Source organism: Anser anser (genome assembly GCF_964211835.1).
Source record: "Anser anser genome assembly, chromosome: 2".
NCBI lineage: Eukaryota > Metazoa > Chordata > Aves > Anseriformes > Anatidae > Anser > Anser anser.
Genome location: NC_139721.1, coordinates 67,834,307 through 67,857,909, shown reverse-complemented (window position 1 = coordinate 67,857,909; position 23,603 = coordinate 67,834,307). Strand labels below are relative to the sequence as shown.

At 41.2% G+C, this 23,603-nt stretch overlaps 1 protein-coding gene across 1 annotated transcript in view; it reads right to left on the bottom strand.

Moving 5' to 3' along the window:
• Positions 1 to 10,115: 10,115 nt before the first annotated feature.
• Positions 10,116 to 23,603, bottom strand: part of CLPTM1L (CLPTM1 like) — a 30,219-nt gene continuing 16,731 nt past the window's right edge. Inside the window, exons 10-17 of the mRNA XM_083824326.1 lie at positions 22,584 to 22,649; positions 21,020 to 21,070; positions 18,898 to 18,980; positions 16,992 to 17,026; positions 16,635 to 16,690; positions 16,509 to 16,553; positions 13,681 to 13,796; positions 10,116 to 12,408 (exon numbers count right to left, since the gene is read on the bottom strand). Coding sequence (XP_083680452.1) covers positions 12,324 to 12,408; positions 13,681 to 13,796; positions 16,509 to 16,553; positions 16,635 to 16,690; positions 16,992 to 17,026; positions 18,898 to 18,980; positions 21,020 to 21,070; positions 22,584 to 22,649 — 537 coding nt within the window. The 3' untranslated portion in view covers positions 10,116 to 12,323. The remainder of the gene's footprint in view (positions 12,409 to 13,680; positions 13,797 to 16,508; positions 16,554 to 16,634; positions 16,691 to 16,991; positions 17,027 to 18,897; positions 18,981 to 21,019; positions 21,071 to 22,583; positions 22,650 to 23,603) is intronic.

Here is a 23,603-nt window from a genome sequence, read left to right as displayed (position 1 = left end):
CTAACAGAGTTGGTAAAAGATAATGATTATTTTGTTTATCGCGTTTGTTCCAATTTTAATAGTTATACCATGCCTGTTGCAATGTTTGCAAAAAATGATTAAATGTTCGTTGCGCATGATTTGGCTTGTAGAAACAAAAAAAGGGGGAATTATGGGTGACCCGTTCGGTGACAAACAGGAGCTGATTGATACGGCAGTGCACTAAGGCATAGAGTGGTAACCAGGCTAGAATAAGAGAAAGTGGGAACCAATAAGAAGGAGTTGTTAGGCTCGGACAGGCTTATAGAGGGCTACGCGTGATAAAAAGGAATGCACCAACCAGAAGTCTGTAACTATGTTTGGCAGCCACGTGCAGCGCGTGTAGGGGCTCAGAAAAACTATATAAGATCTGGCACTGGGACAATAAAGGGTCTCCATTTCTCAACTATCTTGGAGTCCGTGTCGTCATTCCCTTCAAATGGTGACCCCGACGTGATAAGGGGCAGAGCAACGCTGCACGAGCATCCGGAGGGAACCCAGCCGAACGAATCAAGCTCTCAGCTGGACTGCAGCTTCAACTCCGGGACAACGCCTGAAGGACAGGTGAGGGGCTGGGCAATCGCAATGGGAACCAATCTCTCAAGAGAAGAAGAAGCAATAGTAACATTATTAACACAATTATTAACAAAAAGGTGTGTAAAATATGACCCATTTAAGATAAAGCTACTGTTAAAGTTTTTGCAAAAACAAGGGGTCACCTCGACGGCCTCAGCTATATTCGATGTAGAGACTTGGGAACAAGTGGGGGAGAAAGTGTGGGAGGCAGCATCAAGCGGGGATGCGACCGCCGCTGAGGTTACGACCACGTAGCGCCTGGTAATGGAGACTTTAAGAGCGTGGCAGGCGGAAAAGAAGGTACAGAGCGCCACCGCCCCGGCGATCCTGATAGCAGCTCCGGGATCGGAGTCTGATCAGCCACCACAGCATGACAATTTAACAGACCTGGGGGACGATCAAGAAGAGGGTCGCGAACCCGCACTGCTTAGCCTTACTCCGCGAGCCCCCTCGGCTCCCACATTGCCCCACCTTAACAATGGAGTTCGAGTTTTTGATACACGGGAGCGATGGGAGCAGGTGCGCTGGGAAGCATTAAAGGATGGGGACCCAATAGGAATGGCTTTCCTGGTAGAAGTGCGTGCCAACAGTCCAAATGAGTATCACGCTTTTCAATGGGATTTAATTAAAGAATTACGAAAGACGGTGACTACGTACGGGTTGCACGCACCGTTTACACAGTCCTTGTTAGAGAACGTCATGACTGGTCAATTGTTAGTGCCCTACGACTGTCGCCAGATTGCCACAATGATTTTAACCCCAACACAAAAGTTGCTGTGGGAACAAAAGTGGAAAGAAGGCTGCGAAACAGCCGCCTTACAAAATCTGGAGAGACAGCCTGGCGACCCTCTTATGGGAGCCGGGATCCCACAACTAATGGGGACGGAGCCATTGCTGGACCCGAGATTGCAGGCTAGGCTCAATGATGCCGTCTTGCAGCAGTCTGCGTCTCTGGCTCTCCAGGCAATGTTGAAATTATCGGAAGTAGGAAAAGTTGAACCCTCATTTACGAATATTAAACAACAAGTAAGCGAACTGTACATGCAATTTATCGATAGATTGTGGGACGCTGTAGATAAACAGGTCGACAATCGCGAGGCAAAAGAGGCATTGATGTTAAAATTGGCTGTAGAAAACGCAGACACGGACTGTAAAAAGATACTCCAAGCGTTACCAGTTAATACTACGTTAGTGCAGATGATAGAGGCGTGTAACCGAGTTGGATCGGTGGAGCACCACACTGCCGCCTTAGCTGGAGCCTTTGCGGCAGCGCTTCAAATCGTGGGTAAACGTTGTTTCCGCTGCCAAGCTACAGGACACCTTGCTGTTGAATGCCCTCAGCGGGGCATGGGGGGAGGCCGCAGTAACCCTGCTCCCCCCTCTGCTTGTCCCCGATGTGGAAAAGGGTGGCACTGGGCTAGCCAGTGTTGCTCGAGATGTAACACAGAAGGTCGGTCCCTGCAATCGCAGCAGGGAAACGGGAGGCGGAGTGCAGGACGGGGCCGCGCGACGACACAAGTGCCCCGGTCCTTGACGGTGGGCAGGCCACCCTCATGGGACCCACCTCGAGTAATGATGACAGCCGGATCACAACAACAGCAGAGCACCGCTCCAGTGGCCTCGCCAAATATATTACCGTGGATTCCCTCACTGCCAAAACCCAAGGAAGCGCCTGTTTGGATGTCTCCACAGTAGAGGACTGCACGCTTTGGGACACTCGGGTGCGCAAAATAATGCTGAACATTAAGGGACCAATAGGTAAAGGATATAGCGCGCTCCTGTTGGGGCGCTCAAGCACCACCTTGACAGGACTTTTTGTACTGCCTGGAGTTACTGATGCTGAGTATGAAGGGGTCATACAAGCCATGGCATGGACTCCCTCGCCACCGGTGCTTGTGCCAAAGGATACCAGAATTGCCCAGTTAATATTATGTAAAGCAACGGTTCCCCAAGCACAACAGTGCGAGCGACGTGACAGGGCTTTTGGGTCAACAGGATCCCCATCAGTCTTCTGGGCCTCGACCATTGCCACCAAAAGACCTATATTGACCCTGACACTACATCACCTGACCACTGACCCCCTGAATGCCCCAGTCACGGTGTTAATGGATAAAGGGGCAGATGTAACAGTAATAGCCCTAAAGGACTGGCCCAGCGGATGGCCATTGGATTCAACTGCAAAAGGCCTCATGGAGGTGGGTGGTGTTTCCAATACTTGCCAAAGTAAATATATGGTTACCATTAAAACTCACAAAGGTTCAGCCATATGCTGCCCCAATAGCTGTCAGCCTCCTGGGGAGAGATGTGATGGGGCAGGGCAATTTCACCCTGAGCTCTCCAGAAAATTTTTGATAGCGGCCATTGACAAGCGACCACTCGTGAAACTCACCTGGAAAACTGAGAAGCCAGTGTGGGTGGATCAATGGCCGCTTCCAGCGGAAAAGGTCGCTGTGCTCCAAGAACTTATTAAAGAGCAATTGAAATTAGGCCATATCACCACCACAACTAGTCCTTGGAACTCAGCAATATTTGTGATAAAAAGAAAAATGGAAATGGCGACTGCTCCATGACCTGCGCCAGATAAACAACATCATGGAAGACATGGGAGCTCTCCAGCCTGGATTGCCTTCCCCTACTATGCTCCCTGGAAATTGGAATATACTAATTATTGACTTGAAGGTTTGTTTTTTTACTATACCACTTCACTCTGAAGATGCTCCCCGATTTGCCTTTTCAGTCCCAAAAATCAACAGGAGTGAACCCATAGACAGATATCACTGGACTGTACTACCCCAAGGGATGAAAAATTCCCCAACTATATGCCAGACGTACGTTGCAGAAGCTTTGCACCTTGTGTGAAGGCAATTCCCTCACGTGTACATTTATCACTATATGGACGATATATTGCTCTCCAGCCCATCCAAGAGCTTAGCGCAAGAAGTGCTGCCTGTTCTACAGCAGGAGTTGCAAAAAAGAGGTTTACAAATTGCGCCAGAAAAAATCCAGACGGAAGCACCTTGGAAATATTTAGGCTGGAAGATATTACAACAGAATATTCAACCCCAAAATGTAGCCATCACAACGGAAATCCGCATGCTGAATGATGTCCAGAAGCTTATAGGAAATATAAATTGGATACGAACGCTCTGCGGCATTGATAATCAAACCTTAGCACCATTGTTTGAACTTTTGAAGGGGGACATGGATATTAATGCACCCCGAAACATGACTAATGCGGCCAGAAAGCTCAACGTGAGCCAGCAATATGCGCTTGCAACCCAGAAATCCAACTGTATCCTGGGCTGCATCAAAAGCACAGTGGGCAGCAGGGCGACGGAGGTGATTCTCCTACGCCTACCTGGGCAGCCAGCTCTAAGGAACCCGCTTTGGCAGGGGGGTTGGACCCGATGATCTTTCGCGGTCCCTTCCAACCCCTTCAATTCTGTGATTCTGTGATTCTCAGCAATACCCAAAACATTGGAGTGAAGCCAGGATTGCTCTGATAGCATTCTTCATGATCCAGCACAACTGACTGCTCTCGCAAGATCAGGTTCATTTCTTCTGAACCAGTCCGTATTTTGGAGGCTCCCGTTTCCTCAGAAATCTCCAAATTCTAACAAAATACATCATTCATGCTTCTGTCAAGTACACACGGATTTCTTCTGTTTTATTGTGGACAGCGAGCTTAGGGAGACTGAATCTCTACCTCAGTAATGGTCATTACAGCCACAAGGGAAGATGGAGCTCAGAGACACTCTCAGCTGAGGAAACAGTTTTATCACATGTGCAAGAATCACTTTTGTTGTTTCAGAGTTCGCTCACCGTCTTTGTGAAGACCTCATTTCTTCAGCTTCTCCTACGTTAGACAAGTTACTGAGTGGGAAAGCAATTAGTACTTAATGCTGTAATACATCAACTATTCCAAATCCAACAATTGTGATTTTCTCAGACATTGAGAAATAACATAAAGAAAAACAATGTAGTACGAACAGTAGTTTGCATTGCTATGGTTATTATTACCATTACCATTATTATTGTTACCGTATGTAAAGAAATAAAATAAAAAAGATGATATACGTATACTGGTAAGATTTTTTTTTATTATTATTATTAATTTTTAACATGTGAAAATGTACTTGTGGTGTAATGCAGTGAGATTTTCTGTTATTCTATTTGAATGGCGGTTTTTCCACCCTCAAAAATGAAAATTGTTATTGTGGAACATGTGGTCAAGGAGTGTGACCAAGAAGGCCAAGAGCATCCTGGCTTGTATCAGAAATGGAGTGGCCATCAGGACTAGGGAAGTGATTGTCCCTCTGTGCTGGGCCCTAATGAGGCTGCACCTCGAGTACTGTGTTCATCGAAGACATCGAGGTGCTGGAGCGTGTCCAGAGAAGGGCTCTGAAGCTTGTGAAGGGTTTAGAGAGCAAGTCTTGTGAGGAGCGGCTGAGGGAGCTGGGGTTGTTTAGCCTGGAGAAGAGGAGGTTCAGGGGAGACTTTATTGTGCTCTACAGTAACCTTAAAGGAGGCGCCAGAGGAGTGGGGATCGTTCTCTTCTCCCAAGCCCCAAGTGATAAGACAAGAGCAAAAAACCTTAAGTTTTAGGAGTTGGGGAGGTTTAGGTTGGCTATTAGGAAGAATTTCTTCGCCGAAAGAATTGCTCTGGTGGGTTTACGTGGCAAGGTTTTGGTAGCAGGGGGCCATAGGGGTGGCTTCTGTGAGAAGAATCCAGAAGCTGCCCCATATTAGATAAGGGCCCCGCTGCTGACCAGAGCCGAGCCAATAAGCTGTGTTGTTTGTACCTCTGTGAGAGCAGATTTAAGAAAGGGGAAAAAAAATAACAAAAAAGGCTGCTTCACAGGGAGAGAGAGAGGAGTGAGAAGCAGCCCTGCAGCCCCCAAGGCCAGTGCAGCAGGAGGGCAGGAGGAGCCACAAAAAAACCCTGCTGGGCAACAGCAAGTGGGAGAGAGGAGTGACAAAATGAGACAGAACCAGCCTGCAGCCCCTAAGGTCAGTGCAGGAGGCGCTCCAGGCAGGCAGCAGCAGTCCCCCTGCGGCCTGTGGAGAGGCCCCCGGTGGAGCAGGCTGTCCCCCTGCAGCCCATGGGTCCCACACGGAGCAGATCTCCACGCTGCAGCCCGTGGAGGAGCCCCCGGTGGAGCAGGTGGATGTGGCCTGGAGGAGGCTGCGGCCCATGGAGAGCCCCCGCAGGAGCAGGCCCCGGGCCGGAGCTGCAGCCCGTGGAGAGGAGCCCACGCAGGAGCAGGGGGCCTGGGGGGAGCTGCCGCCCACCCGTGGGGGACCCGTGCTGGAGCAGTTTGCTCCTGGGGGATGGATGGAGCCCGTGGTAAGGACCCATATCTGGAGCAGTCCTTGAAGAGCTGCTGCCTGTGGGCAGCCCATGCCGGATCAGTTTGGGAAGGACGGCATCCCGTGGGAGGGACCCCATGGGGAGCAGGGGCAGGGAGTGACCGTGAAGGAGCGGCGGAGACAAAGCGTCAGGGACTGACCGCAGCCTCCATTCCCCCGTGGTTCTTGGTGGGAGGACATAGAAGAGAGTGGATGGGGGAGAAGGTGGTTTGATTTTGCTTTTAGTTTCTCAGTGCTCTATTCTGTTAGCAATAAACTAGAAATTATGTTAATCTCCCTTATGCTGAGTCTATTTTGCCCTTAAGAGCAATGGGCAAGTCATCTCCCTATTCTTATCTCAACTAATGAGCTTTTTTTTAATTGCACTTTCTTTTTCTCCTCGTTCTTTTGGAGAGGGGTAGTAAGAGAGCAGTGTGGAGGAACTCAGCTAGCCATCAGTGTGAAACCACCACAGAGAAGTTGAGAGGAAATCCATTTTCTGTGGTTCAGTCCCAACTCAATTACTGCTTTCTGAAAGCTCACACTGTGTTGACGTGCCTCTGTTCTTGCAGATGAGATTCCTAAGTGCTGAGACCTTCACACAAAATCATTCCCTCTGGCAAAGATCTCTTTGGAGCCCTGGCATGGTCTATCCCGCTGCTTCCAGACTTCAACTCTTACTAGAGTGCTGAAGATGCCTGCATCATCCACCATTTGCATCCAAACTTGCTCTGCCTGAGTGCAGAATCTGTGACTGTAAGGTGGAAAGAGTGGAGCAGAAAACATTTGCACAGTTAACTCCCTAAAATTTTGATTTACCCAATAAGTCATACCTCGCTGGGGTATTTTTTTACTATGTGATTGCAGAATCTGCAGTACCAAGAGGTGAATTTAAACTTTTTTTGTTGTTCTTGTAAAAAAAACTCTTTGACTATCTTTTACACCTTGTAATCTGCATTTTCACCATATATGGGATGTTTTTCAAATGTATTCTTTGTTTCATTTTAGTGTCATAGAGTCATTCTGATTGAAATTTTCAGTTTGACCCTAAAAAAAGAGCTGGTAATTGGCAACTTCATTAGAGAAGGCAATATCTTTTCACTTCCCTGCTGAATCTTTCACAGCTCAGCCCCTAATACTGCAATGCCAGGACACAGTCCCAAGAAAGATACCTAACTACGTTAACCTAGGAAAAAAATGTTGGGGAAGAGTAATCTGAAAGAAGCAAAAGACACAATTCTGCTGGTAGTTGAATGTAAGAACTGTTCCTTGAGTGAAAACACCTGAATGAAATACCTGTTTTGTGTATGAACTCAATTAGCCTTTGTCACTGGGAGACTTTCAAAGACTGTGCTTTCTTTAGAAATGCAGAGGTCAGCAGAAAAGAGCGGCTTTTAAAAACTATTGTTGCAGCCTGAGAGTGGCTGTAACTGATTAACAGAAGACCCCAATCCTTTCCGAATTCCTGAGATATACGCCCAGATCCTGAGTGAGGGATTTCCCTGGCACTCCTACTAGAGGTATTTATAACCACTTGTTTAAAAATACAGTGCAACCAAGGAACATTTTCTTCCTTTCCCCTCTTCCATGCCCCAAAGGTGTGAATGCTTTTCTGTTCGCCTATTATAAGCAACAGCTGCTGCTTGAAATCTGAAGTCTCTGAAGCAACAAGTTGAAGAGGGCTGTAGTGAAGGACACGGCCACTTGCAGAGTCTTGTATCTTCATGTCTGCTTTTCAAGCTGCTGTTCAGTGGTGGAGTTTGCTAGTAAGCAAACACATCCACAATGGGTTGCTGATCCTTGCACCTTTGGTTAGCTTAAGAGGATTATAGGTAGCTTACATGAGGCTACAGAGCGACGCTTCTTGCATGCCAAAAATAATGGAGTTAAGTTCTGTGATTAGAGTTTTTTTCAGATTTTTCAGATTGCATGTTCTCCGGCACAGATGTTCTGAGATCCCAAAGTTTAAATCAGAATAGGCTTGAAACAACAAAAAGTCCAGGTACAAGGTTTTTTCCTTCTATGTGTCTTTGCGACAACTTCTGGGATGACGGAGTTCTCAAGCAAGGTGACGAAGAGTTTGTTGACTTACCAAGTGGAACACTGCTTACTTCTTTCTATTCCCACAGTCGGCACTAGGCAAGTGAAACACCTTATGATGGGGACTGAACAGGAGGTGTATCAGAAGTTGAGAGTCTCACTGTGGGAAACATAAATTAAGTTCCATTGGAAAAGTAGAGGTTATATTCCTGTAGTTCCTGTGGAAGTCAGCCCAAACTAGGTATGTATGGTATCTTTGCGATGAAGCTTGCAGGCAATGCAGATGTTGCGGGACAGCAAGGAGGCAAAGCTTCCCATATAGGCACTGCTGACTAGCATGAGCCCAGCATTGAGGGCTACACAGCACCGAGCTGGAGCTGTGCCAGGACTGATGTTCTGAGGGGAGTGAAAAGCGTAGCTGCAATACCAAAGCGTATTCTCAAGGTCTCTTGCTTCAACAGCCAGGTGGTTAGCAGGGCCTGGGCATGCAAATGAACCATGGCAATGAAACATCTACCGAGCCTTAGGCTGCTCAACACCGACTAAGCTGAGACTGCTAGCGGCAATTAAAGTCTAATAAAAACATATACAGTGAACTTTTCAAACTCCAAAATAGCCCCTAAGTCTTTGCAGGCTTGCAAGACCTCATTAGGGCAAGATCAGAAGGACAACAAAGCACCATAAAGACAACCCTCAGACAGCTCTTTGAAGTTGGTAAGGATTGTGGAGCTGTGGAGGACTGTGGAGAACATTTAGGGGCCAGAAACTGAAAAGCTGGAACACACCATCCCCGAAAAGCTTCAAAGTTTTATGGGTACCATATGGTAAGGCCTAAAAGGACAGGGATCTGCCAAACAGAAAGCTGTGGAGAGACGCTATCGTATTCAAAAGTTTTAATAACAGGCAGACAACATAAGCCAAAATTCCCCACTGTCAGTGTTTGTCTTTTGAATCTAAAGCATTTTATTCCCTCTGAAAGAGGTATATGCATCAAGGTTGAGGGGTTAGGTAAAAAAAAAAACAAAAAAACAATACAGGGCATTGGGGTACCCAATATTAAAAACAGCAGTAAGAAACATGAGAATTACGTAAAGAATAACTACAGCAAACTGATTAGCTCCAGAATATCCTCAAGAAGCAGCAGTGGTATTTAACAGAGATGAATGAAACGTGGGAGTGACCACAGTGCCCTCTCTGTGCTATGAGCATTAAATGGGTCTGTAACCACTGGTAACTGGCCTTGATCCTCACAGATCCTCACCAAACTTCTCACTGGTGTAAGAAGTAAAGTAGTCAGAGATTGTCACTGGGCATCTGGGAAAGCTGGACTGACTCTGGTTTTATTTCTCAGCTCCTAGACCTTAGATCAGTTCACTCACATGACTTCACACAGGATCATCAGGAAAACCTGATGAGTCTGTAAGGGAAGAAAAGATGCTGTGCTCGTACTGTATCCTCTTGAGGTCCCTTCCCACCTGAATTAGCCTAGTCTCATGACAATGAGAAGCAGTAAGCTGCAATATAAGGAGGATCAGCATTACTAGTAAATATGTTTCACTTAATCAAAATGATCTGATTTATCATCTGATGGAAAAAAAATGGAAAATGCGATGCTTAAAAGCAAACAAACTCTACAGAATTATCTGTCAATACTTCTGGCACTGAGGTACAGATGCTGGAGCTCCTTAGAGAATCATGCTTGCTACATTACTGTACGCTATGAAGTGCTGTGCAAAGCTATATTCCAGAAGCACATGATTTTCCCAATAAACTCTTAAACAAAATAAAAACCTAAATCACTAATCTTTCAATTTTAAAACTTATTACATGCCTAATGAAGATAAGAATGTGAGATGGTCACCTAACTGCTTACCACATTGAATCCTGTAAGGAAGTGTTTAAGTTACTCTTGAACTCTTCAATAGATAAGACTGATAATTCAGCATAAGCTGCAATACATTCAATGAAATTTTACCGAAGAAGTTTTTCTTCTGCCTTAACCACATACAAAACTCTGTATTTGTTTTAAGCTAACAATTTCCACAACTAAAGTTAAGACATTTTGTTTAATATCTCTAAAGTCACACTACTTACACAGTTTTCAGTAACGTTCCAGCAACAAAAGATAACTCTTCCATATGCCAAGTCTTTTATTTGGAAATGGAATGCATAAAACAGTGAAAAAGGAAAGTCTCGTTCATTTTAAAGATTTAAAATTTTATATTCTTTATGACTACTGTATGGAATATTCTGAGGTTATTGTCACCAGAAATGCAAGACAGAAGATCAATAAACTCACTGTATGTAAAGTTGCAAGAGCGATTTTTCAACAGCTACGTACAAAAATAGATGCTGAAACATCAGAAATACCTGAATATGGTCTTCTGGACTTTTAAAAGCCGATGACTTAATTGTTTTGAAATGGCACAAAAAAGGGAATGTGCTATATGCATCATTTGTATCAAGAAAAATTTTCACACATTTAATTACTATTATGAAATAGGAGTCCCAGAATAATTTGCTTAACAGCAAAGACCTTCTTCCAAACAAATCCAAAAAAGATACAAGATGTAGCAAATACAACCCCAGCTTTGCATAGGCTTATGCATGTTTAATGTTAACATCAACAGATCTACAGTCCTCCTTATTTACAATTAACAACATAAAGAGACCTTAAGATAAACATGAGTTAAATACTCACTTGAAGACTCCCTTCATTGCCAGCAGCAAGTAAGAAGGACTTCAGGATAAGACAGACTATACTATGTCTGGGACTTCTTGAAGCTAGGCGCATTTCCATATTTTTTTGGGACTCAAGTATTTGTATGTTCAGACTTCTTCAGCATCAAAACTGGATAAAATCTACTTCATAAAGTAGTTAAAGACTATAGGAATAGAACTGTGTTCTTTGAAGTTACTTAATTAATATTTTCAATCAATGGCAAATTGAAGCTAAATAGCCTTGCACAAATAGGGTGCAATTTAATGAAGAAGCTTAAAAATCATTAGGATTAATCTGCAAACTTATTGACCAAACCATAACTAGAATTATGAACTAGAATTCTGCCTTTTGGATATCTCTTTCTTTTTTGTTTTTTGAATCACATTTTATTTGCTGTTGAAAGGAATGTATTATATATTTCACTCACTGTCATCAAGAAAAGTGCTTTTTAGAAACAGAGCCATAATTTCTAGATATATCTGTGCAGTTTAGTTTAACAATTCAACTTCAAACTGATTATTTGGACTAATTTGATATAAATAGATGAAAATACCTCCCTTAATGAACTGTTCTCATGGAATATGGGTTTTTAGTTGTTTGAAAGGAAGATATCTGTTCTTTACCAGGCTCTTTTCTTCTGCTTCCAGTTAGTTTGTTGAACTTGTATTGCATTCGAGAAAAGCCATTGCACCCAGATGATGTGTTTCATTGTATAAACAGAATAGAGAGAGAACAGAAGGACCAAGGAATTACTCCACTTGAAGCCTGAAAGAATTGGCCTATTAGGTCAGCGGGATACCACATCATGAAGAATTTAAGATGTGTTAAGAGACTTTCCTAGCACATAATGATTTGCGTTACATGAATACCTGCTATGCCAAGAAATCATAAGGTTTGTCAACAACGCAGAAGGACTTATATAAACTTGGATACACATTGAAAGAAATTGTTATAGTTTTTTCACATCTTCATTCTGCTTAAGACAACTGATGCCCTCTGCCATGTTGTGGGCTAAGGACATGGCCACAATTTGAATTTTAACAATCCCATCTGTCTCATCCTTATTTCCAACAAAATTATCTTTAAGCTATGAACTTCAATCAAATGTCCACATACAACTTTTATAATAATCTCAATGATTTCCATTCTCAAACTAGAAAGAATTGTAATTAGTGTACAGTCCAGTAATTATACACTTTATTTTTGACAGCTTCCAGTTTGGCAGTAATGCTTGACTCTGCTGCAACACACTGGCTTGTTTTTTCACTTTTCATAGTGGCATGGCACCACACTTCCACTTACCAAGTTGTCTTAAAAACACAGATTTGGATATTAATTACAATGGTCTAGACACTTAAGGTTTTCACTGAAGAGAAGATTAAATGCAGGAAGATTATCTAATGACATCTGGCAGACCGTGGACCTTGTGAGGACAAAACAGGATCTTCAAATAGGAGGATATCAAAACTAGATTTTGGCAATATAGAAGATGTATAGTCCATGTAGTTCTGTCATAAGCTTTAAAAATACTCTTATTAAATAAGTTTTTCCTTCCTTAGACCAGATAATACACGTAACCAGTAGGAGTCCAGGGGTCAGAATATTCTTCAATTCTTAATTATTCTCTATGAGCTTTTTTTTTTGGCTTTTCTTCATAAGATTCTCCATACTCATTCACTCTGCTCTTATCCACAGGATAAAGCCTGGCAGGAAAAAAAAGGAAGAAAAAAAAAGATTAGCTACATATAATACTATCTGCTACCAGGAGGATATTTAAGCAGTTTTGTACTACTTAATTTTAAAAGGAACTTCCTTTCTTATTGTATTCTCTATATCCATTTATGGCCTAAAAACACGACAGTCTTAAAAATTAGATACATTAGATACAGACACACAAACTTCTTCATACTAAGACTTAACCAGTTGTCTCGTAAAAAGGCCTCATGATTGCTTCCCTAAAGCTTGGCTGGAGTGTTAAGCAATCCAGGACACTTCTCCAACTTGAATCCAGGTTATAGCCCCTATCAGAAGTTGTTGTGCTTTTATTTTTTTTTTTGGAAAAAATACCTTGGAAGGAGACCTATTTTACTACTTTTATGTGCAATCACATAAACCTAAAAGTGAAGTTCACATTTAGAATTCTGGTATAATGTGAACTTAGCTTAGAATTCTTGTTAGCTCAGAGAAATATTTGTTCTTGGGAACAAGAATACACTTTCCGTAGCTTAACTTATGAATAATATTTTAATGACTACTGCGTATAGCCTTCTTCCCCATGTGAATTTACTTAAAGAATCAGAAACTTGCCAGATATTCAACTCACAAGAGAACCTGTTAACTTGTGTTTGGAAACTAGATAAAGAAGAAAACAAAGGAGGGCAATTCCTCACCAAAAAACATCCTTCATTAGCATCTCGCAACTTGGGAAGCGTGCCTCAGATACAGTAGACAAGTAGCCCCTCAGTGAGGATTAGAAGCCCGGAACTCTGAACCAGGTTTGTGAATACAATCTTAAGAATTGCTTTCCTCTGTCTTACTTCAGGTCTTCATTTCACAGGTTATTTATTTATTTTTACTTTTTTTTTTTTTCCTCCCAACTAGCAAACTATCTACTGAAAAGGAGGATTGCTGTTTTGGAGAGTAGGGGGGGGAAGGGGTAACAGAAAAGAATTCTGTAAGTTCTGTGAAAAGAGGAATTTCTTACTTGACTACATTCTTCGCATGCTAGAAAGGGTCCAGAAAAATACATCAGTTATGGGAAGATGCTTTTGCTCCTCTTATTTTATTAAGTATTCTTTTCAGGCTTCCTTGCTCTAACACTCCCATTTGCTTGGCATTTGCTCAACTACCATTATCCAGACCATACTCTATACTAAAAATTCTATCCCAAACTATTTTTTTAGTTCTTATACCATTAAGACTGTAACCACCTACAGTGTTGAAAAACCTCTTATGCATATTAAAGAAAGGCATACCATCTTTGGTAAAGATAGACCAGGAACACAACATCATCTCTAAAGCACGCCAGCCTATGAGACGTTGGCATTGTGATGATAAAAGCAAATATATCATCAATAAAGGTGTTGAATGCCTACAAATAAAACAAAAGAACATTTTAATAGGCTCTGAAGAAATGAAATCATCTGTCATACAGTGATACAGGAAACAGGCTTCCTAGCGTTTTTCAGTAGGTACACAGACGTTCATATTTATAAAGCTATTTGAGGGTTTTGCTGGAAAACTAACTATTGCAAACTTTAAGTGCTTTCCTTTAATGAAGGCCATACTGTCATAGAGCACACCACTACTGTTACAAGTAAAAAGGAATTATGTCTACTTCAGGTAAGTGAGTGTACTACTAAGCGAAGCGAAAAATACGGATTCAACTCCAGTGAGATCTCTAAAAGAAACTGGCAAAAAGCCTTCATGCAAATGATTTAAGATTTACAAAATGTTACAGGTCACCTTCATTTTCTGTGGGGAAATTGAAATTTGTGTAAAAACTTATTCATTTTATGTTCTTAAGAACATTAGCTTGGCAGCCTTGAGGAGATTTTAAAACATTTCCAGCACTCTCCTGGAAGCAATCATCCACCCCTTACCTGAGATGTAATTTTCTACGCCATTTTCACTCAACTAGGCATACTCTAGGCTCTATTTCTGAAGCAATTATGCAATATTTTCTCACTGCTTTTCCCTGAGTGAGAAAGTTTAAACTCACAGCCATTTGCTGGGAAAGCAGTGCAGAGGCTCTGAGCATGCAAAGATGACAATATTTTGACAGAGAAGGTAAGTGAAATAAAGAGTAGGGCAACTCCTCTGGACTGGTTTCTAGTCTACAAGGAAGGCTAGAAGTCAGTTCTTACAGCGTACCAGTTCCAGTACTCATCAGATGGTGCAATAACCTGATTTAACTCATTAAAAAACATATGGAAAAAAAGTTCAGCAAAGAATATTCACTGTTGGGATAGCAAACAATCTCGTCACGAGTCAATCATAGGGCTTCTCCTTTCACTATTAGCAAGCTGTTACTTGGACTTCACTGTACATGAATCCATGCCACAAGAAGGGAAGAAAATCATGTATTCTCTAACCAGAAAAGGACTTGCTCCTGAAAATAAACACATGTGATGAAACAAAGCATCACTGGAACACTGGGGTGTTTGACAGTAAAAAGTTGTGATTAGTTACAACAGGAAAGTTGCCTCTGACAAGTCAAAACAAATTCATCAATCTGAAGTGATCAAAGAATACGGATGGCACTTCTCAAGCCTATGCAAAGATTTTTTGCGGAAAAAAAAAAACAAACTTGGCAAGCTGAAAAAGTAGGCCTTTCCAAGTTAGTGATCCTACCATGATGAAAGGAAGAAAAAGCTAAAGCCATCTTCCTTCAGGCATTAGGCAGTCCACAAACGCCACTGAAACTGAATACATCAAGGCAGCTCATCTAACAGTAGTAAGTCTAGCTAGTTTTCTTTTGAGATTACTTCATTTAAAGGTACACGTCATTGAAGTATACAGGGCATAAACGTAAAAGCTACAGAAAATGAAAATTTAGGAGGATTTTCATTTTTGCCAGTCTTATAACAAAACAAAAAAAAGTCTGAATTAGGGGAAAAAAACCTCTTATTTCAAAAACAAACAGACAAAACAAAAACCCAAATAGAACAAAACCAAAACACCACCACCAAAAATCCCAGAAAAGACCTCAGACTATCCTTTCTAAAGGAAAGTGCGGAGAGCAAAGAACTTTAAATATCCACTAGGAAAAAGCAAATTACTCTCTCCAAAGCGCAAGAAGTTGAACATAATTGAAAGCATCATACACTTTTTTCTACACACACAAAAGCTCTTGTTGTGGTTGGCTTCTGGCATCTTTTAACAGGAACCATAAACACTCTGCAAGAAAAGGCTGTTCAGCAAGAACATTCTGCTTTGAAGGTGGTTGCCCATTGCTTGAACACTGTCCTTTTGTTACCTATTTAGCTGCTGATGTCTCTGCTCAGTTACTGTATTTTGTTGCCAACGCAGTATTGTGAAATTACTTCACTAATGTACCTTTTACTCCCCTTTATTAAGAGACATGCTAATTTGCCTAGTATCTGTCTAAAAAACTAGATGTTTATTTCCATATTGAATACCATTTAGTTGCTATTTTGCTATCAGCTATATTTCAATCTGTTTTTCTTAGATGCCTCATTATTCCTTAAAGATACTACAGCATCAGAAATTTGGTCTATTGCTGTAGGCTCACAGAAATGGAAAAGCTATGAAAGGTACTTCGTTTTATTTCTTTTGCCTCAGATTATCTGTTCAGAACTGGACAGTGTCCAGAGCAGCTTTTAACACTTTCTTTTAAAGTACTTATGTTCTGGAGAATTGCAATACATTGGCACAAATGTGTACTTTACTCCTGTCTCTGGTAGCTCCTGGAGCCTGCCAAAATAAGGTTTCTTAGTGGTCCTATTGGTTTGTTGAGAATTATGCTTTGTTGATATAACCCTTCTTTTGATGTAATAATGTATTAAACTGAGACAGGTGACAGCACAGAAAGCAGTATTACCTACATCCTAGATTGGATGAGATTCTCATTATATGGAAGTCATCATGTAAAATTGAAATTGTGGTTTGTTTTTTTTATTTTTAAGGACAGTTGCAAAAAAACATTGATTTTACAGGCAGTTTAGTTCTTAATACAAGAAGAAAAGCACTCACAGCCTTAAGCTGTGTATTACTAAGCTGATCCACACAAAAAATATTTCCGAAGTGACAGCAATAGCCTTCGAATGAGAGCTTTACTTACTTTGTATGTGAAAGCCTTCCATGGTAAGTGTGCAACAGATTTCATCTAGGATCAGAAAAATATCAGTTAGTAATAGTCTGCACAGAGAGACTAGAAAAGTTGCCTTTTATTGCTTTTCAACCTCACCTTGTAATTTACAAACAGCTGGGGCAGCATAAAGAGGAATCCAAAAGCATACACTCCTAAAGATAAAATAAGGAAAATTTTATAGACATACGCATAACAGAAGTACACCATGCAACTATACTTTCACAGTTAGAGATTTACACATAATCCTAAAAAGAAGATGCATCTAAATCCTTCTGTTTCGATTTTTCTTGGCTCTTCTCCCTTTCTCAATCACCATGATAATTTTGGAACCCACAGTCGAGTTATTGTTGTACTAGATTACACTGATCTAGCTGGTATCAGTGACTTCCTATTTTTGAGTCTTGGCCTCCATTTGAAGAAATATGAATAGTAGAGAAATAAGAAGGGACTCACCGTTGACAAAGCTGTTAATCAACCAGGAATACCAGCTACAAACAAGAAAGGCAGCCCAGTTACTTTTTCACCTCAGCCAAAAATATATGCCTGTCATACGTCCTCTACATGGCAGTATGCTGACTACTCCAAGAAGTGGCTACGTTGTGGATTACTTTATGCATGAACTAAATACTGCACTTCTCCCTTTGTTAGGGAGGGCTCCAGAGAAGCTGCTAACAGTTAAGAGATGGATGATTATCAGTGCATCCAACAGTTCTGGAGAGCTTTATCAACTGCTTTTTATACTTTTTCAGAATGTTGTAAGACTTCTGCATGCAAATTGTCATCAGGTAATGTTGTGCACTGAACGCTGTCTCTGTTGATAGCACCATATTCTAAATAAAGACATATGACATGTAAATAAAGACACACAACACTGTAAGGAATTAAATTTCTGACAACAAATATTGTTCAGTGCAAACCACTATAGCAAGCACTTTAATAATAATAATAAAAAGAAGGCAAACGCAAGAAACCTACATTTTTCTCTCCTTAAATCTAACAACCCCTCCCCAGACGTTCAACAAGGACAACCTTAGCTCCATCGTTAGTAGTGTTACAGATGGTCCAGATGGTCCCAATTCCCTACTTCTGCTTGCAGTAGTAAGAACAGCTAATAATCGTGATGCTCAGATTATATTATTCAAAACAAAACTTGCACTGCTGCACTACTGACTTGTTAATAGCAACCTTACAGCCATAGCAGCATTTCACTAACTCACAAGCATCTACAAAATACATCAGAAGATGCCTGGAAGATTAAAGGATAATCCACTGTTAAGATTATCTGTTCCATCACATTCCCTTACAAAGAGATTTAACAGTGATAAACATTCTATGACATGTTTTCACTTCAAGCTACAGCTCCCAGAACACCTGGCATATAGCGTTTTGCAGTACTGAATGAAATTAAGAATTTTGCAAGAGAATCAGTATTTTAAAATGCTGTATGTTTGTCAACTTCTGAGACAAGAACCTTTTGAAAAAGCTATTTTTCTAATAGCCTGGATATTGCCCCAGTTTCTAGTACAAGTTCTACAGCCCATGTAGACAGCAACAGTTCTTTCTTGTTATTTTAAGGTACTGCACATTCTCCCTCTCATCTCTTCTGCGCCTAGAGACTCTGAAAAATATGCCTACACAGCCATCACCATGCTTGTGTTTGCAGGTTTGTTTTTTGAAACAAAGTTTCGTGTGTGTAATTTACTTCATTTACTTGTCTGTATCTCTCCAATACAAAATGAACTAGCTATATTTTGAGTGAAAGTGGACAGGAGTTTCACCTTTTCCTGAAATGTGGAATCTTTAGTATTGTACCACAGTAAGCCCACGCCTCTAACGGAGCACAGGTTCCTTCTTTAAAAATGCTTTTGCTTTTTTGCCATCCTAGCCAACATATTTAGGAACAGGGTCCCTTCCAACTCGGGATATTCTATTCTAGGATAAGAATCCCCTGGTGAGAGCAAATAATTTTGGGACAGTTTTTGCTTCTCTCCATTTTTGGAAAGGTTCAACCACTGTACACCTCTTCTCTCTCCTGTCATCTTATCTGTTCTTGAACATCAATAGCAGCTTTCTTCTTCTGATTGACAACTTAATCTTGTATGCAAGTTATTGAATACTACAGTAATATCAGATTAGTTCTGAAAAAGCACAACATGTTTCATAGCTTGAAACAGTTTGTAGCTTACAGGATGTTAAAAGACAGATAGATTTTAAAGCTTGAGATCCTATTGAATTTTTCAGTTCCTAGCTTAGAAATCACACAAACCGATTTCTGCATTCCATCATCTCCAATTAATTAATACAGAAAAAACGGGGAATGTTTCTATCCTGTTTAAGACTGTTTATAGATTTACAGTACCTTTTGTATTTGACATTCAGCAAGGAGTAACCTGCACCTCCAATACACAGTGGATAGAGCAAATATGACAAGTACTTCATAGCCTAATAGACAAAGAATATAGTTTGTTAGTTTACATTATAGATACAGTAGATCTCTCATGGCCTCAACTGGAGGCTACGTGTTTTTTTTCTCTGAAAATCTTTTCATATTTTTAAATGTCTACTATTATTTTCAGTATGCTTCTGTTTCAAGAGATAGTGAAAATTCCAACGCTGAGCCAAGGACCACCAAGGACTTTGGAGCATAAGCTGCAAGAAGCGCTATGAAGATCAGTGTAAGAGTAGCTTAACACCAGTATTGCTACCTATGTTCAACTCATTCCACCGTCATAAGTACAAATACTGATTTTCAAATTTGTAATGAAAATATAAAAATGGTAACCCTTTAAGATACTTCTCTTCAGGTAAGTCACTTACAATTCTATTTCTCAGAGAAATGTTTCAACCAGATTCTAGCTTCAAATTTCAAAATTTCTAGTCCTTGTTACGAATGCACCAATTCCTATATACGAACCATAGATCAAACTAATGTCATAACGTCTGAATCTTTCCAGTACAAAAAACAGATAGTGTTCCTTAAAACTGTGTAATTTCGACACACTGAAGGCAAGGGATGCCACCCAGAGGGACCTGGACAGGCTTGTGAGCTGGGCCTGGTCAAACCTCATGAGGTTCAACAAGGCCAAGTGCAAGTCCCTGCATCTGGGCTGGGGCAATTCCAAGCACAAATACAGGCTGGGTGGAGAATGGATTGAGAGCAGCCCTGAGGAGAAGGGCCTGGGGGTGCTGGTTGATGAGAAGCTCAACGTGAGCTGGCAATGGGCGCTTACGGCCCAGAAAGCCAAACATACCCTGGGCTACACTGACCCCAGCTGGAGCACTGCATTCAGCTCTGGGACCCCCACCCAGCACAAGCAGGACATGGAAGTATTAGAACAAGTCCAGAGGAGGGCCACAAGGATGACTGAGGGGCTGGAGCACCTCTCTTATGAAGGAAGGCTGAGGGAGTTGGGGTTGTTGAGCCTGGAGAAGAGAAGGCTCTGGGGAGACCTGATAGCAGCCTTCCAATACATAAAAGGGGTCTACAGGAAAGCTGGGGAGGGACTCTGTGTCAAGGAGTGTGGTGATATGACAAGGGGGAATGGCTTTAAACTAAAAGAGAGTAGGTTTAGATTAGACACTACAAAGAAATTCTTTCCTATGAAGGTGGTGAGGCGCTGGCACAGGTTGCCCAGAGAAGCTGTGGATACCCCATCCCTGGAGGTGCTCAAGGCCAGGCTGGATGGGGCTTTGGGCAACCTGGTCTGGTGGAAGGTGTCCCTGCCCATGGCAGGGGGGGTGGAATTAGATGGTCTTTAAAGGTCCTTTCCAACCCAAACCATTCCATGATTCATTAGATAATTCTGCCACTTCTTTTTCTGATGATATCAATTGACCATGTTTTCTGTTCCATCAAGATAAAAAAAATATTATATATAAACTTGATATGATTGGTCAAAACATGACTTCCCCAATCTCAAGGCAGGTCCACCTACAAACTGTTATTAAGTAACTACTGTGCAATTCTTTTTATAACAATAGGCCTACTTTCTGAATAATAGAAGACTTCAGACGTCCCCAGGCAGAATGGCTAAACATAATTATTGAGAGGAACATGGAGACAATTTTGGGGGATCAAAAAGCCTGACTATCACGAAGCTTGCAAGAAGTCCAGCAACTTAAAAATAACACACAGGAGGCCAAAAAGAACTGAAGAACAAATTTCCAATGCCTGCCTCCCCTCCATCTCCATTTGTAAAGTTAATAGATGACGTCAAACAGAACTCAAAAGTGTAGGGAATCCCAGTAAAACTAAATAGATTCTTCACATCTGTCTTCAAGACATATTTCTTCATATATGACATTTATGACATGATTAAATATTAATCTAAAAATAATAAAGATAAATCATAGTGAAGTGTTTTTTTTTAATTTATTTTTTTTTTAGCCAAGGAGATCTGATGAATAACGAGCAAAATAAGTCAATCAGAAGACCAGATATATCGACTTTATAGATCAGAAGTCCCAGGATTCCTTCTTACCTGTGCATCATATTCTTCGGTTTTCTTTTCAGAGTCATTGTATGTACCAAACTGCAATACACATAAAATGTATAATTAAGTCAGAGCTGGGGGAAAAAAGCATTTGCTGTTTGACTCCCTAAGTTGAGATTTAAATAGCAAACTGAACTGCTTAGACAGTCAAAGTAACAGGAATAGTTCAAAGATCTCATCAGTTCTTCTATATAACCGAGTCATTCAAACGTCCGATGCAGCCTGCTAATACACAGTAGCCAAGAAGTTTAGTATTTTTCTTCATATTTTACAACAAACATCCTGGTCTTTTTAGCTTAGGAAAATGGTGCTGAGACAGCTCACCTTTTCAGTTTTGCTTTTCAAAGCAAAACCAGAGTCACATCGTGAAGAATTTGGAAGTTAGAGGAACCAATTATTAAAAGACACTATCATTTCATGCATGAAGACATCAGCTATGGATTATCTCCTCTTAAATTCCACTTTCAACTACCGATTTACTAATAGTCTCCTCAAAGGTTAATAAAGAATTTAACATTTTATTTTTTTAAAGCAGCATTTTGATCAGAATTACAGAGAGTCCAACAATACTGTTTTTGAAAACACTGTTCACCACCTTTTAGGTAAAGGATCAACATTCAGCAAGTGCCAAGGTAGCTTGCAAAGTGCAACTACTGTGAAAATACCGCATCTTAAAAGAAAAACATCTGATGAATTGGTTTTTCTTATCCTGCAAGTTATTGTGTTTTGAGCATGCAGATGCTTTCAAATGGTAATATGAGTGCTAACCAATTTCTGTTTCCAGGCTGAAATAATATCGTTCTTAGCGACCTAGACAGGCAATTCAACAGTGTTCTTGTAGTCTTACAAAAAATGTCTGAATCTTAAAGAAAACAAACACATTTCCTTGAACAGGAACAAGGAGCAACCAGAGCTATCAGCTGCTTAAGATGTACAGATGTTAAGCAGCACAGAACTCTGTTCTTCTTACAAAGTAAACACTGCAGATTGTACAATTGTTTTTAATGTAAACAAACAAACAAAAAAAAGGAACTATAATCTGCATTAATTTCAATCCCTGCTGCCACAGCATGCCCTGTAGACAGTCTTTAGACTTAAACTATTACTCAGAGGATTTGTAAAAGACTGCCGCGTCCCCTGAACATGTCACAACATTCATTAGTTCCACAATGGAGAAGTTATGCCTACAGCTTCACAGAAAATTCAGTTCCTTAGTTCAAATCACAGTATCAGTTAAAGATTCCAACTCAGTGGTAGGAGCCCAGGTCTATCTGTCAAGATCTAGCAGGACAGACAGAGGAATTCTGAGATTTCTCAGATCACAAATACATACAAATTGCTGCTGCTTCTACAGAATTGATCGAAGAAATTCTTAAGTTTGAAACTATTCACCCAGTTTTTGTATTAAGCTATCCATAATTTACACTGGAACCTTAAACAGTTTTTTAAATCTTCATATCACTGAAAGCCAAGTTGCACAGTACAGTACTCTACAGTAGCTACTGTAAGAGGCAGAAATCTCACAGTGGTAACTGTTAAACCAATAAAGTACCTGAATTTTGGGCCATATGCCTTGCCACTTGACTGTCATTTTCAAAGCCTTCTTCACTTTCCAGAGCTGTGATTAACAAAAACAAAATGTATACGTAAAGAATTACCCAAAGGAAATTCTTACGCAAGATTCATAAAATCAGAAACAAGACCCTAGAATATATATTTTAAGCACCCTGTGTGTATAAAGCAGCAACAGCCCGATTGCAGCACCGTCTGCATGTCAATACAAACCACATGCTGTGTCACCAGATGAGTACAATATTGTGGAACTGCACTATTAAGTCCCCACACGAGCTGAGGTGAAATAACAGTCTTTCCACGACATCTGAACTGTGGTGCATTGGTGGGAGTCAGCTGCTCTCAGCATGCACCTTAGGGAAGGTGACTGGACAACCCTCCAGTAACCACCCGCCAAGTAATTTTTTACATAGCATTGCTGTTTATAGTTTTTGCAAAAGCTTATTTTGTTTTATACACTAATTTTTAAGGGTCACCTTGTGGCTTTGTATTCAACAATTTAATCGCTATCTAAAAATTCAGAACTGTTTTGTGTTCACAGGGGCTATCTGCAACTACAACACATGTGTAGTCAAAAAGTCCACCTGAAAGCCCCAAATATATTATTAAATACTGAGAAATACATAGATCTTCAAGCAGTATAGGTAGAGAGATCTCCCCTTCCTTACTGCTGACTTTGTCCCTCACTGCACATAAGCAGGCTCCTAAGCAGCATTTGCAGCCCACTGACTGGACACAGCCTGCCAGAGTAACCAGCACAGCCGTCAGGCCTTCCCTCTTCCTCAAGCACCTCAGGCATGGCCAGGGAGTAAATTGCAGACCTGAGGCATTGTCTGATGGTACATGGCCTGCTCTTTGACAAAGGGTTTTGTGAAAGGTTGCTGACACAACCTTTCACATGTATAAACATGCCTGGTCACAAGTGATGCATATCAGCTGATGTGACAGGAAGGAGCCTCAGCACAGCTCTGTGCTTGGTTTCCACCGTACCAGCTGGCCT